Consider the following 15742-nt stretch of genomic DNA (forward strand, 5'->3'; position numbering starts at 1 on the left):
CACACACACACACACACACACACACACCCCCCCACACACACACACCCTTTTAAACTTCAACCTAAACCTTTATTTGTTTTTTTAAATGAAGAGTCTTTTACATTAAAGAGTGGAATATATTTCAACGGTATTTGAAATCTTTCATAACACAATTTATGAAATTCCTGTTTTTTTAAACACAAACCCATAACCATTAAAGTGAGAACTTCAGAATTCCAGGGAATTTAAAACAGCAGCAATTCAAGCTGCTCCAGTATTACATAAACACACATTAAAAACCTCCCCATTTACCTGATGATGCTAAATAACTACAAGTCTGAATCGGGCACAGTTTGGATCTAGCTGGAAAACGAAGCATTCTGTTTTGTTTTTAAATATTGTTATGCTTAAAGAGACTTTTCCCCTAGCAGCAGTACTGACTATACTATCTGCCTGTCAGATAAGATTAGCTTGCTTTTAAATGAGGGGAAAACATGATTTTCCTAAGCCCATCAATATAGGCTTGTGCAGTCCCAATGTTTGTGGCAAAGCTTTGCTCGTTGGAAGTAGCTCATTCATTAATATACTCTCTTTCATATTAACAACAAGACTTTGCAATCTTTACTCATTCAAGTAGTCCTTATTGATGAAAGTCATTTCCTTGGCTTCAATCAGACTATTCATCTGAGTAAAAAGACTGTAGGATCAGGGTGTAAATTAGGTACTGTATGAATAAAGCATGGGGGTGAAACAGATACAATAAAGTCATGTATATTTGAATAAGGATTTGGAGTGTAACATAATTCCAGGATTTTTTGGTATGTAGGAAATTAAAATGATTTATTTTTTTAAAAGTCTGTTACCTTTTGCATCACAGTTTGCTGTCTCTTGGTCATCATTGTCTGAAATTTTATCCCTAGACACCTTCATAAGGTAAAGGTGTCTCTCCCCGGATTTGGAACTAGATATCAAACACACCTGAGCTCTATTCATTGCTACCTGGAAACAATTATGAAGGACAACAATTCTAAGTTTCTGATTATACAAATACATCCTGTTGCCAATACATCTTCTCTAGCTATGTTCAAAAATTGTTTTCAGATCAGTTATGCCATAATAAGCAGAAGCATATTTGACTATTGTTCACAAACGATAAGACTGTATTTAGCATTGTTTCATGTTCCTGTTTAGACTGAGTTAACCAAAAGAGAAGGATAAAAGCTCTCCAGAGGAGCTGAATTTTATAAAGGTTGGTAGACTTCTGTTTATAGCCAAGTCAAAACTTCTTTCGTAAAGGCATAATAAAAAAGATACCATGCTACCAGTATAAGATTTTAGAAACAGGTGGAGGGTCAACTATCCAATTGGTACAGTGACTGCAACCCCAAACTGTAACAATTTTGGGAAAATAGAACTCTGAATATAACAAAACTTAAACAAACAAAAAGCAACAACAACTTGCAAACTAAGTAAATTCTACCTAAAAAATAGTTTTTGTTATGATATGGACAAAACAACAAGAATGTAAAAGGAAAGTTATTTAAATAATTTAATTTTAAATCATCTTACTTATGTGGCCTGTGTAATTTACGGTAGCTATACACGAAACACAATACTGTGTACCACAAAGATTAAAAAGTGATTCTATGTTCTGATTGTTCTATGCATAGTCAGGAATAATATAGAACCTGAAACAATCTTGAAATCATCCAGTAAAGACCCCAGTGTATATTTCATTTAACATAAACATATGCAGACACTTGAGAGAAAATACAAATAAAAACAGGTCATGTACAAATAGGCAGTATCTGTAAAGAAGGCACATCAGTAGTTTAATGCATACAATAGAAGTTTTGCTTATACAGAATAGAGCATTATTTTGATTACAAATTAATGGCCTAATTCTGAAAAGGTACCTAGTGGCTTTGATGGGGGCACCTCTGAAAGACTCAGGTACATGAGATTATGATAAGGCATATTAAACTATGATATTTCATATACAAGACATCAGTTTACAATTATTTCTATAGATTTCTAATACTTTTGAGTACTTTTACCCTTTGGCTTAAACAGGACATGTCTGTCCCATCCAGTAAAGCTTGGCTACAAGAATTAACTTACCTTTAATAGCATTGCTAGCATGGTAAGCAAAGTGTCCACATAACCGTACATTTTGCCTTGAGAATACAACAGTGTTGAACGATGGAGCAATAACTTCAATTCCTAGATAACATTGAGCAGAGTTAATTAAGTCATAAACTACCACTACCTACACTTAGTGTTTTTATAAACATTACTTTTCTGGCTGCTAGTATAGTGTTAGTACCAAAAAAGAAAACAATAATATTTAGAAAACTGTATTAAAATCTTAATGACAGCACAGGAAAATCAAAAATTCCCTCAGATAATAGCTGTTTTGTTTCATCACTTAAATTTAGAAGAAAATCTATACAGTTCTTATTTGATGGAGGAGCTATTGGAAATGGGATACAGAACCTATCAACTACGTCACCACCACTTACAATCAGATCAGTAGTAGACAAAAGTTAACATCTGATTCTGCTGGACAGCTGATGTGAAGTGACTGGTCTTTAGTCCAGTTCCTATTGGACAGGTGGTCATACAGCACACAAAAATCAGAGTCAGAATTTAGATACTAGGAGTTGGGATTAATAGACATGTAGAGTGAGATACCCTCTTGACCCTAGCAGTGGTCCCTCTGAGCACAGTAGAGAGTGTTTCACCACAACCCCCCCCATTGTGACCTGTGCTGTAGATAGAGAGACCAGAGTCTCCAGTATTGGCAAGCTGGCATCTTTTACCAGCGTTAAAATTACAATGTTTCTTTACAGAGTATACAAAATCACTCTAAATGACATGGAGGAAATTTACCAAAGAAATGCATTTAGCAATACATTCTTGCCATAACAGAATTATGTACACCAAAACTGTGGACAAAAGAATCAAGACACAGAAGAAGAAAAAAAAAATCACATTATATAACATTTCACCTACCTGCTGGGCAGCATTAGCATCTTGCGCCAATGTATCTGGATCATACATTGGTTCCAGAGCCTCCAAAGCTTTCTCAGGCCGGCCCAGCTGCTGCTGAAGTGTAGAAAGTGAAATTCTTGCATCCAAATGCAACGGGGCAAGATCAACAACTTTCGCATAACTCTCTGCAGCACGCTCCATATATCCCAAGGCTTTTAGACACTCTAGAAATAAATACCAACAAATACAATACATTTATCTGACAGAAGTGAGACTGTGCCTATTTTCATACAAACTAGACTAGTTCTGTATCACACACAGGCTTTTGTTGTGCTCTACAAAAGAATTACACTGAGCACATATTACTAAAATAGGAACACACAATACAGTATCTTGTGCCTGAGGAATAACAGTGTAATTTAATCAGCAGAATCTTAAAAGAAAAAACACAAAACCATGTTTCACCAATCACCACAAACAGAAAGTTGAATAATGGTCTTCATTGCTAAGACTAAATTGTTTCAATCAATCTGAACATTTTTGGATACACTTGAAGGGGACCGCCATAAAAGAAAACTTTCCACCACAAGGATAAATGTGATACTCTCTAATCGTAACTACAGTATGGTAGACACTTACGACAATTTATCATATGAACTCTCTATCCGATGTTCAGACAGACATTCTTAATTAGTGGCCTAAGAGGTCAACAGCAGATGATGGTGGTCAGTGCAAAAGCACCTATCAGTTTCAGGCCTTTACAGCACTAATCTCACCAGAATGTTATTAGCATCATATGGAAATGAGTTTCTACTCTTCAGTCAGAAGTGTTAAGCAGTATTGCAATATTGTTACCTGCATGCCGGAGCCAAACTACTGCCAAGTTATATCTTTCAGAACAAACTAGGGCACTCAAGAGTGGTAGTGCTGAATTGTATTCGCCAACATCCAAAAACGCCTCTGCAACATCCAGGTACAAGTCCCCCATATCCTCTGGATTTTGCTCCACTAGAGTAGTCAAAAGAGGCTTTCGCCCCCCAAAAAATAAAAAACAAGTTAAAATGAAATACTAAGACAAGCCACATACATACACAATTACTGTACTAACCCACTTTATATTGGAGGGAGCAATGGAATATTTACATTTTCTATTCAACATCTGAAACAATATGCATAAGTGGTCCTTCCTGAAACTTATGTGATTTCAAAGGGAAAAAATTAGATTAGAATTTCAGGATAGGTTCCTAAAAGAACTATGTTATTTTGGCTGTGACAGAGGAAAGGCAAACTTCACATCAAAACACCCTTGTAAAGATCTCCATCAGGATGGTGTGTGAGAGGTCTTGAGATTATACTGTAATTATGATTTTTAAAATCCATCTTACATGCCTCCTGTAGTGCTGTTGTGATGACCTTCCTAGCTTTGTGGCCATTTTTAGAAAATGAACAGTAAAAAACATACTGTCAAATGGAAGCCCTTGCTCATGAGAAAGTGAAAACAACGCATTACATGATTAACCAAAATTACCCCATATTTATCTATGTATTAGTTTTTACTTACACTGAGTGGCTCTAGGATGTTCAGGTGAACCAGGCAGACCATTAGTTTTACTGTGATGTCTATTGGAACTCCATCAGGTATAGAGCAGCTAACTTTATCTTCAGCTACAAAAGACAACACTTAGTTCTGAAACCGCAGCTTTTAACAATGACATCACATCCTCAACACCTTTCTATTATATCCTCTTGCCCATTACACTTCTCCGCACCCTCTTCTCTGGTCCTGATTCAGCTCCACAAAAGTCAATGGAAATCTTTCCATTGATTCAATGACTGTTAGATCAGGCCCTAACTGATTCACTTCTTTCTTGCTTACCCTGATGTTTGAACCAACTTCCTACTCCCTGTGACCTAAGCATCTGATCCTGCAAAGTGCCATCAATTTTTACTGACTTCAGCAGTAGCTGAAGGTGCTCTGAACCTTGCAGGATATATTCAGCACCACAGAGTCCTTAGTGCCGTCCCTTTCCTCCTTCAAACTCTCTTCTTTCACAAAGTCTTCCTATATTGACCTACTTAGTGTCCCCAGCTCCTTTACTATTACGTGAACTGTAGTCCCGCATATCCTACTTTTCCACATTAGACCATAAGCCCTATAAGAACAGGGACTGACTCTTTCTGCATTTTGTAACACACCCAGCACATACCTCAGAACTCTCTAAATTATACCTACAAAGCCTGCAATAAGGAGAGAATTGCAAGTGTGCTGTACATGTCAAAGAGGTTACTCTTATTAACTAACTACTAAATAGTATAGAAATCCCATGATGAAAGTTCATTAATTTGGGTTTACAGTTGCTCAAATGTACTTCCTGTAAACGCAATCAATCACTAAATGTCAAGGAACTCACCAAATCTGGATCAACCTAACACGCCTCACCATCAATCAACATGAACCCCAAACACATTCACAAACTCCATTTCACTTTTAATACACAACTACTAACAATACACACTTCCAGCTCCTATAAGTCACAGTTGTGAGAATTAGTCAATGTCTGTACATTTCTTTGAACAAATAAAGCACTATATACATGCCAAGTATAATAATTATCATTATTCAGTTGCTGATAAATGTTTTAAAATCATGATAAAACAGCAGTTTCAAAGTGGATAATTTCTGGAAACTGGGTGTTTTTAAAATATGAAGGTGAACTGGGTAGGAGGCAATAATTTTCAGTCAAGGAAGAAAAGCAGATCAAGAATCTTTTCTAGACTAAATCCAACATCCCTGCTGTCAAAAACCTTCACTGTTGCCCAGACTTTCAAAAGCTGAATACTGACCATGATCAGGTTACACCTTTACACTAGATTCAGAATTAAATTGCTTACAAACAGTGCTGGACTCAGCTGGAAAATCTTGGTAGTCAATCACTGCCACTTGACTCTCCTGAATTTCCACAACAGCCACTACATCTTTCATGTCTGACAGGAAATAAAAAAATCAGATTCAGTTTTCAGTGAATCCAAAACTATTTAATTTGGTGTCTACATTTGATTAGTAGCTTTTTGTTAACTACTGAAAAGTAGGCCATCTTTGTAAAAGACGGCACAGTGACAAGGGCTTTAAAAAGTTGAGAAAGGAAAAAGGGAAAGTAAGCTCCTAGTTGATTGTATAGATTTGTCCTAATAACTATCTGATTTGGCATGACATAATAAACTGCATTTATTTTTTGATTCGTAATAGTTTTGCTCTTCATTTATGTTTAGCAGTGAGAAGATTTTTCAGGAGTTTTGCCTGAAAAAGGAGTGCAGGACTAGGTGCTATATTTGCACTGGGTTTGGACTTCACTGCTAAACCAACTGGTCAGCCACAGACAAATACTACTGGCCTGAGCTAGCTTTATTTATTTATTTAAAAAAATCATTTTTCAGCTTGACAAACCACTTAAAAGCATGGCAGACAAACATTTTCAGAACCAAGCAATGGCTTTCATGTGGAAGCAAATTTATGATCCCAAACTAGTATTTATAAATCTGCATAAACCAAAAGACTTGAATTTGTAATTGGACAGGTAGGGTTTATAAAGAATATAATTAGTTTTATCTCATTTAGTATAAAGATGGATATTTGAGTCAAGATGCTATTAAATTAGTGTTTTTCAAAAGCTATTTATCTAAGAGAAGAAAATTGTCTGATCTGAAAACCTCAGTGGGAGTTTTAGCAATTTAACTAGCTACCTATTATATTATACCCTAGACAGCAGCCCATAGGTTTAATGAGTCACCACATCAAAGTGGCCAACTGGCTTTCATGAGCAAAATTAAATTTACTATAAAAAGTTTAATGATCATGTGTCACTCAATACAACAATGAAGAACTTTTCAAGAAAAATCTAGAAGTCTTGAATAGCTCAAAAGAACATGCACTACAAGGGAATTACTGGTATACATGGCATCGTACTAGCTGCTTGTTTGCCATTTACCTTTATTCTCCTCAGAAGGGCCTTGTTCAGTCACTTTCTTTGAAACTACAATTCCTGAAAAATCCGTAATAACCTAAAAATGGAAGAGCAATTCATGTCCTGTTAGAAACAATAAAATCAGCCCCATAAAATAACTGTTTTAGGTAAACAGCTTCACAACATGGTCATTGATGGAGTAACCTATGCAAAAAATAGTTAATACAGGGTTTTTCAGTTTTTTCCCCCCCAGAGTCTGGACCACATGTTAATAGATACTGTCTTGAATAAAAATATTTATTTAGACTTCCATAGAGAAGTAGTGAGCAGGAAGGTGATTTCACCTCTGCATATGGCATAGGTGAGACTGATACTAGTATAATATATACAATTCTGGTTTCCACATATTAAAAAGAATCTTGAAAAACCAGAGAAGTTGAAGAAAAGAGCCACAAAAATGACTGAAGGGCTGGAGAAAATGCCTTACCAGTCAGAAACAGAGAAGAGCTCAAACTGTTTAGCTTACCAAAAAGAAGAGGTGCCTTGATTACAGTGTTTAAATACCTTCATGGGGAAAAAATTACAGCTACTAACAGGCTCTTTCATCTAGTGGAGAAAGGCATAACAAGAACCAATGGCGTGAAGCTGAAGCCTAACATATTCAAATTAGAAATAAGGCACAAATTTTTAACAGTGAGTGATTAACCATTTGAACAAACTATTGAGGGGAGTGGTGTATTCTTCATCTTGTGAGGTTTTCAGACTGAATCTGGGTGTCTTTGACTAAAGCATAACTTATTGGGCTCAACACAAGAACAACTGGGTATAATGGCCTGTAATGTATTATAGGTCATAAAGATGATCTAATGGTCCCTTCTTGCCCTAAATTATGAATGATCTGTGCTGATGTGTCACAGACACAGAGACCATGACTGACTGGCTTCATCAGGCTACCCCGATCAATACATCTAAAGAGAAGAATATCACATTTTTAAAATCTTCCCCAAGAAACAACATACAAATCTTCTGTTGCCTCTTACCGAATAAATCAAACTTGATTTCAATGCTAATTTACTGACAGACTGGAGTAATGAATATTAACGTATTAGACTTGCTGAACTATCACAAAACTGGAAAAACTATATTGCTTAAAATATTCAAGATAAAAATCTGTCCTTCTAAAGGGCACACCTAAAGGTTAAACCTGACACAAAAGCATTTCATTCTCATACCGCCATAGCTTTGTCATACTGTTTGTTGGAGATATACAGTTCAGCTGCTATATTAATATCTTCCATGGAGATGAGGCTCTGATGTTTAGTAAAGGCTTCCTCCATTATCTCAATAGCAGAGGTAACATCATTGGCTTCATAGTAACTCCTATAAAAATATGGGTATTAGATATTAGTGACAATTTTCAATGCTACACGTATTATGAAAACTAGTCAACTAAGATTCACCCAAAAAAGTTTTATGGATTTTGAACACGTTCCCTTGTCCTTTTCATTTGTCTCCTCCTCCTTATAAGCATTTTTATTAGAGCAGGTCAGGGTTTTTTTGTTTTTTGTTTTTTTTTTTTTAAGTGAAAAGGGACAGATTTTTCAACCTTGTGATAATTTTTTACCATTTGACTAACTGATTTTTATCATTAGTTTTTCTCTTACATATTAATTTTTTTAAAACCCAATAAAATGCTTTCTCCTGCCTTCTCCCCCACCCTGCCACGTAACCAAGTTTGCAGGCCTTTATTGTATTAAGGTACTCTCAGCTGAAACTCTAATATTGTTACAACACTAATTTGCATACATACACCACCTCCCGTCCACGGATCTCAAAGGGCTTTAAATTATTAAAGAATTGGCCTCGCTGGGCCTCTGTGAGATGAAATAAGTTATTCTCAGCCTGTTTTGCAGATGAGAAAACTGAGGCACACAGCAGTAATTAACTTGCTGATTTTAGCGCTAATTATTGGATATGTAATACTGTCCAGAAACTGCTTCAGTCCCTGATTTCACGCATGGCTCCTGAACAAATTAGGATCTGCAGAAAGAGCATTATTTTAAAGGCTATAGAAGAAATACCCAATGATTTTTCTAAAGGGCAAAGGGAATAAGCTTAAATTAATCAGTTTTCTTTCAATCTTGAAAAATCAAGTCATGCTATTGGCAAAAGAACTTACTTCGCCATGTCCCTGGCCAACTGCATAAAGCGTTCTCCATCAAAAGGGGACAGAAGATTTAAGATACGTCTATAGCCATCCATTGCCATTTTATGGTCTCCCATCTGCTCATACAAGCTTGATCTCTCCCACAGATAACGCACATTGGTAGGGTCATACTTCAGAGCTATGACAATAACCACAATTAGTCAGTACTGTACATAGCTTAGACAAATGCAAGTTTGGGCTCACTATGCTTGCTTGACTATCCACCTGAATCGTACATAATAAAGCCCGTGACAAGTGTCAGTATCATCTTAGAAGATAAGAAAAATGGTACAGAAAACAATATTTGCAGCCTGAGGAAAGATCTCCTATAACACTTCAAATCCAATAGACTTCTCTAGTATGTGCATTAGCTACTAATTTAACGCTTTCAAATATATAAATTTATGATGTTTATCTTCTTCCAAACAGAGCAAAAGGGTATGCTCAATCATCCATAGATTTTTAATGTTCCCACACTTTTTTATAAGAAGGAAAAATTCTCAGACCTCATAGAATGAGACATGTCTGTACACAAAGATCAAATCAGTTTTAAACAATGTTACCACGGTCTCAGCAAACAGAAAACGGAACAGGATAGCTAAAGCAAATCAAATGATTATCATTACGTTATCAAATAAAATTACCACAAGTACAAAGGAATAGTAAAATAGTCATTACATTACCTTTTGAATAGCAAAATATGGCCTGTTTAATATTGTCCTGCTCCAGTGACATTTCTGCCAGTCTAACCCACTCCTCAGTGTCACTAGGGTTTAAATGAGCTGCAATCAACTCAAACTGCAATGATTTCTCCATATCACCTTGGTCTTCATAGATCATGGCAAGAGTAGAAAATGGCTCATAAGCAAGAGGAGCTATTAAAGACAAAAATACTCATTAAGTTTTAAACCTTTTAACCAATCTGAAATAAAATAATTTAGGATTCTGCAAATAATGCACATTAGAAGTATATGAATTATTCAATTAATTTGTAAAAACAAAGAAACTTTCAGACAGTCTCCAAGTTCATCTTATGTGTAATTAAACAAATTGACTAAATCTTACATAGTATTTTATCCATACAGCAAACTATTTCTACAACCCATTTAGACCCCAATTCTGCAAAGTCACTGGCACTTAAGTACTTAAAGCTAAGCAAGGGCATAAGTCTTTGCAGGATCAGGGTCTTAATTTCTTTTTACAAACAACAACAACAACAACAGAGAGAGAGAATGCTTAAAGATGAGCTAGAAGTATTCCTGATACCAAATTAATGATATGACCATTTACAAATAGACCAGTTCCTTATGCTGCAGTATTTGATATTAAATGAAGCAACACAGTTAATTTTTACAGTTTCCTTGATGAATACTATAAATTCCAGATAAATCTTATTCCTTTTGATGGCTGGTATATTAAAGTCTCACACACTCCCACAAAATACTGAAGTACCTTGTCTTATGATTTCCATGCACATCAGTATAGCTTCCTCATGTTCCCCTCGAGCAAACCTAATGTTGGCTTCTCCCATCAGTCCTCTCAGGGCTCGAGGAAGTTTACTGCGAGGCCTTTTCTCCTAAATTGAAAGATTATAATAGAAACAAATATAAACATACCATAATAGGTTTGGCAAGCTGATCAACTGACCAGTCAAACAATATCAAATTGACCGCCTATTATTTCACCAGGGTCAAACATTGTCAAATATTCTAAGAAGAATGCCCTGATGTAGGCGGTGGCCTACCTTTTAGATTACATCATGTTGTCATTCTTTCTTTTTTTATAACCACATTTCATTGTGTTTTGCATTTTCCGGAGTTAAAATAAGTCAGTTAAGTAACTTGGTTCTAATTAGGCATAAGCATCTAAGGGTAAGCCCACTTAAGATCCTAAAGCCTTACTCTTTTTTGTAACTATTCTAATAAATTAGTACTCTAAAACATTTGACCATTTTTTGGCTTTACTTGACAATATTTGATTGATCAATTGTCCAATTATTTTTGGACTGCTCAAATGCCAGCCCTATTCTATTAGCCCAAATTCAAGAGGAATCAATCACATCTGTAATTTTGGTAAACAAACAAACTATTTAAAATTTGTTTCAGTACCACTGAATAATACAACTAATAAAACTGTCAGAACTAATTTTGGTAGCTCGCCGTGTAATCCCAACATCCATTTATAAAAGTTTAAAATCTAATTATAGAAAAACTAAAAATTACTCCCCTATTCTTTAACCAAGTGCCCTTATATGAGCAGCCCCACGCCAGATAAAAGAGGAGGACTCTTCAGCTGAATTTGTGACTTAGGTGAAGTCATTTTACTGCAACAAAAACAGTTCAGTTAAACCGAAACCTAAGGATGGAAAATGTACATGCAGCTCAAAACCCAAGCATGACAGATCTCAATGACAGCCAAAGAAAGCTTATATAAAGCGCAGTCAACAAACCGACTCAGGGACCAGGAGGAATCTTTTAAAATATACAGACATGTAAACAAATCAAACATAGTTAAAAGGGATCAGGAGACATCATGCATAACATTTTCAGTTAAGTTTTCAAATATTAGCACCATGTCTCTAAAATGATGCTACAGAAAACATTTATTCACTGTGCTTCAGTGGTATCATGCAGACTACATGAAGATTTTTAAATGCAAATACTTGCTTTCATCATTTTTTTGGTCTCTCGATTAAGCACCATCTCCAATACAAAAACATCTCCTGCTGTGGGTTGCTCAGGGGTTTCTTCATCTTCCTCCTCCTCTTCCTCTTCTTCCTCCTCCTCATCTTCATTTTCCCCAAGCATAGAAGCGAAGACCCGATGGACAGATTTACTGACCCCATCTGTCGTTTCTCCTGGTTGACGAGAGTCAGAACAGATTTATAACACATCCTGATGAATCAGTGTGTGTTGGTGTTTCAGGCAGGTCTAAAATACTGATGGTCGTGCAGATGGAATTGCAATTATTGTTGCTGACTCCCCCATAATTCCCCCAATTCCTCCCTATGATTGACTGAGCCTGTTTCCTGGAGACACAGGGCACCCACCGATGCAATGGCAAGCCTGGATATGATGGAAAACAACCATTTCATACTTACATTCTCTAACTGAGCAAACTGTAAACTGTTTTTAAAAGTCATTGTGATAAATGAAGGGGGTGGGAGGAGCTACCTTTTATGGACACCCAGCCAGCCAGTTAGCTGTAAAATCCCTGTTAGTAACTGTTCTCTACTTGCTTTACCTCTAAAGGGTTAAAAAGTCTGACTGCATGCATAAGTAAAGGGAAGTGAGTGGGCACCTGGCCAAAAGGGCCAATGGGAAGCCTAGAACTTTTTAAAATTGAAACAAGGCTTCCCTTTTGGCTTCTGTTGTTGTTCTCGGGAGAGAGGGAACAGAGCAAAACAGGGCTGAAGCTATGCTGTAAAAACTGTGAACCAGGTATGGAAATCACAGATCATACCTAAAACTACTCAATTTGAAACCCCAGATATGTAAGTAGATCAGAAAATGTCTAGAAAGATGTGATTAGGTTTATCTCTTTTTTTCTTATTGGTTTGTGGACTCCTCTGTGCTAACCCCAGGTGCTTTTGTTTTGCTTGTAACCTTTAAGCTGGATCTCAAGAAAACCATTCTTGATACTTAATTATTATATTTGCTCTTTTTAAATCTAGCAATAGCCTAAGTTCCAGATGTATTTTCTTTCTTTTTGTTTTTAATAAAATTTACCCTTTTTAAGAACAGGATTGGGTTTTTTGTGTCCTAAGAGGTTTGTGCATACGCTGTTTAATTAGCTGGTGGAAACAGCTGATTTCCTTTATTTTCTTTCTCAGCTCTTCGCCAGAGGGGGGCATGAAAGGGCTTGAGGGTATCCCACAAGGAGGAATTCCCAAGTGCGCCTTCCTGAGTAAAAAGGGGATTTTGCATTTGGGTAGTGGCAGCATCTACCCATCCAAGGTCAGAGAGTAACCTTGGGAGTTTAATACAAGCCTGGAGTGGCCAGTATTAATTTTTAGAATCCTTGCAGGACCCCATCTTCTGCACTAAAAGTGCCAGAGTGGGGAATCAGCCTTGACAGTTACCTATCAAAGAACACATGGTTTCAGCAACAAATTACTGTGATTCTTACATTTCTACACTTAAGCCACCATACTGACACGTACCTTCTGTTTCATTGCGACTCTGGGATTTACCAGATCCTTTTCCGGATGTAGATGGAGCATCTGGGTCATATGTATTTTCCTCCGTAGGTACACTTTCTCCATCCTACAGATATCGACAAAATTAGTTACAAGGTTTGCAATACAACTACTAATTTAATTTTACTGTTCCACCTGTGTTTATAATTACTGGCATTTAGACTATGGCATTTAGACTCTGGGTTTCTGGCTTTTTGCATTGCTGATGGAACAGACGCTATATTATTCCATTAAAACAGGCACCAACATTGAAACTATAAGAAACTTCTGTTCGCACCAGCGTAAAGTGAACTCAATATTCTGACTGTTCACTGTTGTCCTACGTTAGTTTTGACTGAAGTCTCTTGAAGAATACTGCTTGTATTGAAGTACACTGGAATAAGATTATACGGTTCCCAACATCTCACAAAAAAATGAGGTGTGACTATCCAAGTGAACAAAATTGTAAACAAACATCATGAATACTTTTAAAAGCTTGCCTCCTTTGTCTAAAATTAAATGCAATGCTGAAACTGCGACATAGTTAGATGTTGCAATTAATAGTTTCTTGAAACAATCTGTTATACCTATGAGAAATTTGGATTAAAATGACGTAATGCTCTCCTGACCAGTAAGGCCTCCTCTGGGGGAACAAAGTATTTTTGTGTGAAACAGCAATTTCAGTGGCCCACAGCAATGGCTCTCCTATTTACTATAGTTGGGATATAGCGGAAAATACAAAAATAAATGAAAAGAGCACTTCAATAATCTTTGGTTAAAAATGGCATCCGAGGAAGTGAGTTGTAGCTCACGAAAGCTTATGCTCATATAAATTTGTTAGTCTCTAAGGTGCCACAAGTACTCCTTTTCTTTTTGCGAATACAGACTAACAGGGCTCCTACTCTGAAACCTGTCAATAATCTTTGAAGGAGTTGCTTCTTGTATCATGAAAATACATAAGAAAAAGAAAAGATCAGATGTTTCAAATTTCCAACATAATCTAAGTTTCTTTTCATTAACTAAATAAAAATTGCCTATAAAGTAAGAGGGGCAGTTTTTATTCTACAAAAATAGCATGTTTATAAAATAAAACAACTCCTGCTAGCAAATCTAGAAACACCTTAATAGCTACAGTCATGAAAAATGAATCAAAACAAAACCTTTGTATGCATACAAAATTATATTTATCCCATTATGGGAATGAAAAATGCATGGCCTTCATGTCCCCGAGGGAACATGGAGTATAATCCTCATTTTCTCCAATTTTAACCCCCTCTAGACTTGGCAGCGTGGGAACCAGCATTCCTGCCAGGGAAACCAAGATTCTCTTCAGAGCCAGACACCCACCCATTCAGCAAAAGGAATTGCCATTCCTTATGGTGTCGGGCTCCACTCACCAAGAATTTCCCTTGTCTTTCCAGAAATATGACAATATACAAGACTCCTATCTTACCGGTATCAAATAATAGTAATTTCTCACATGTATCTCATTATCATAAATTAAGTTGAAAGTGAACAAAATATTTCATGGATTAACAATGTCCACACTTATGCTGGCACGTAAAGCACAGACATTACATGCATAGCTACATGCCACAGCGGAAGTCAGGCTACGCCCACACTTGTCACTGCAGCACATATCTACACACCAAAGTGAAAGGCTCTGACAGCAGGGAGGTACAGTAATGGGGAAAGGCGCTGGCATTGGGGGAAAGACTCCAACAGTTTCCCACTGACAGCGCCTTTCTCCACAGCTGGGAACAGTCACTCTGGCATGAAAACGCTCTGGCAGCAGGGACACAACACTGCCAAAAACAGCAGTGTAGATATGATAGGCACTGCTTGAGCATGTAGTGACGTGTGTAAGCTACACACCCAGGGGAGTTAGAAGAGGCCATAAGGCACTCTATTTGCCTACGCTGTTTCATTGTCTACATTGCTTTTTATACCCTGCTGGGCATCCCCTGTCCGTGCCCTATCTGCTACTGGGAGTGCAGCTGACTCTCAGACTGAAGTTTAGGAATTTCTCCGCCCATCCAGAGGTTGCCAAAAACCACTTGTATCCTGGTTCTGTTGCTAAAACAGCTGCCCTGTGCATTCCAAGGCCATTGCCCTGCACCCTCCCCAGCCATCCCCCCATATCATTGCCCTGCACCCTCCCCCCCCATGCCATTGCCCTGCACCCTTCCCGGACCCTCCCCCCCAGGCCATTGCCCTGCACCCTCCCCGGCCATCCCCCCTCATCCCCCCAGGCCATTGCCCTGCACCCTCCCCCCCCAGGCCATTGCCCTGCACCCTCCCCGGCCATCCCCCCAGGCCATTGCCCTGCACCCTCCCCGGCCATCCCCCCAGGCCATTGCCCTGCACCCTCCCCGGCCATCCCCCTCTCATCCCCCCAGGCCATTGCCCTGCACCCTCCCCGGC

At 37.6% G+C, this 15742-nt stretch overlaps 1 protein-coding gene across 6 annotated transcripts in view; it reads right to left on the bottom strand.

The window, feature by feature from the left end:
* The window catches only part of GTF3C3 (general transcription factor IIIC subunit 3), a 28373-nt gene that overhangs the window by 11950 nt on the left and 681 nt on the right, over window positions 1–15742 (bottom strand). For 4 of the 6 annotated variants that reach the window (XR_005295559.2, XM_038421489.2, XM_043505519.1 and 1 more), the window contains exons 2-14: window positions 13304–13406; window positions 11808–11998; window positions 10594–10717; window positions 9825–10016; window positions 9115–9280; window positions 8168–8315; window positions 6960–7032; window positions 5866–5958; window positions 4535–4638; window positions 3829–4000; window positions 2995–3197; window positions 2101–2202; window positions 843–978 (exon numbers count right to left, since the gene is read on the bottom strand). Coding sequence is in view for 4 of the 6 variants with exons in the window: in XM_038421489.2 (XP_038277417.1) it covers window positions 843–978; window positions 2101–2202; window positions 2995–3197; window positions 3829–4000; window positions 4535–4638; window positions 5866–5958; window positions 6960–7032; window positions 8168–8315; window positions 9115–9280; window positions 9825–10016; window positions 10594–10717; window positions 11808–11998; window positions 13304–13406 (1807 nt within the window). In the remaining 2 variants the exon portion in view is untranslated. Of the gene's footprint in view, window positions 1–35; window positions 979–2100; window positions 2203–2222; window positions 2583–2994; window positions 3198–3828; window positions 4001–4534; window positions 4639–5865; window positions 5959–6959; window positions 7033–8167; window positions 8316–9114; window positions 9281–9824; window positions 10017–10593; window positions 10718–11807; window positions 11999–13303; window positions 13407–15742 lie in introns of those variants that run through there. The other 2 variants (XR_006278067.1, XM_043505521.1) reach the window with 2 other exon arrangements.

This window comes from Dermochelys coriacea, chromosome 11 (assembly GCF_009764565.3).
Source record: "Dermochelys coriacea isolate rDerCor1 chromosome 11, rDerCor1.pri.v4, whole genome shotgun sequence".
Classification (NCBI taxonomy): domain Eukaryota; kingdom Metazoa; phylum Chordata; order Testudines; family Dermochelyidae; genus Dermochelys; species Dermochelys coriacea.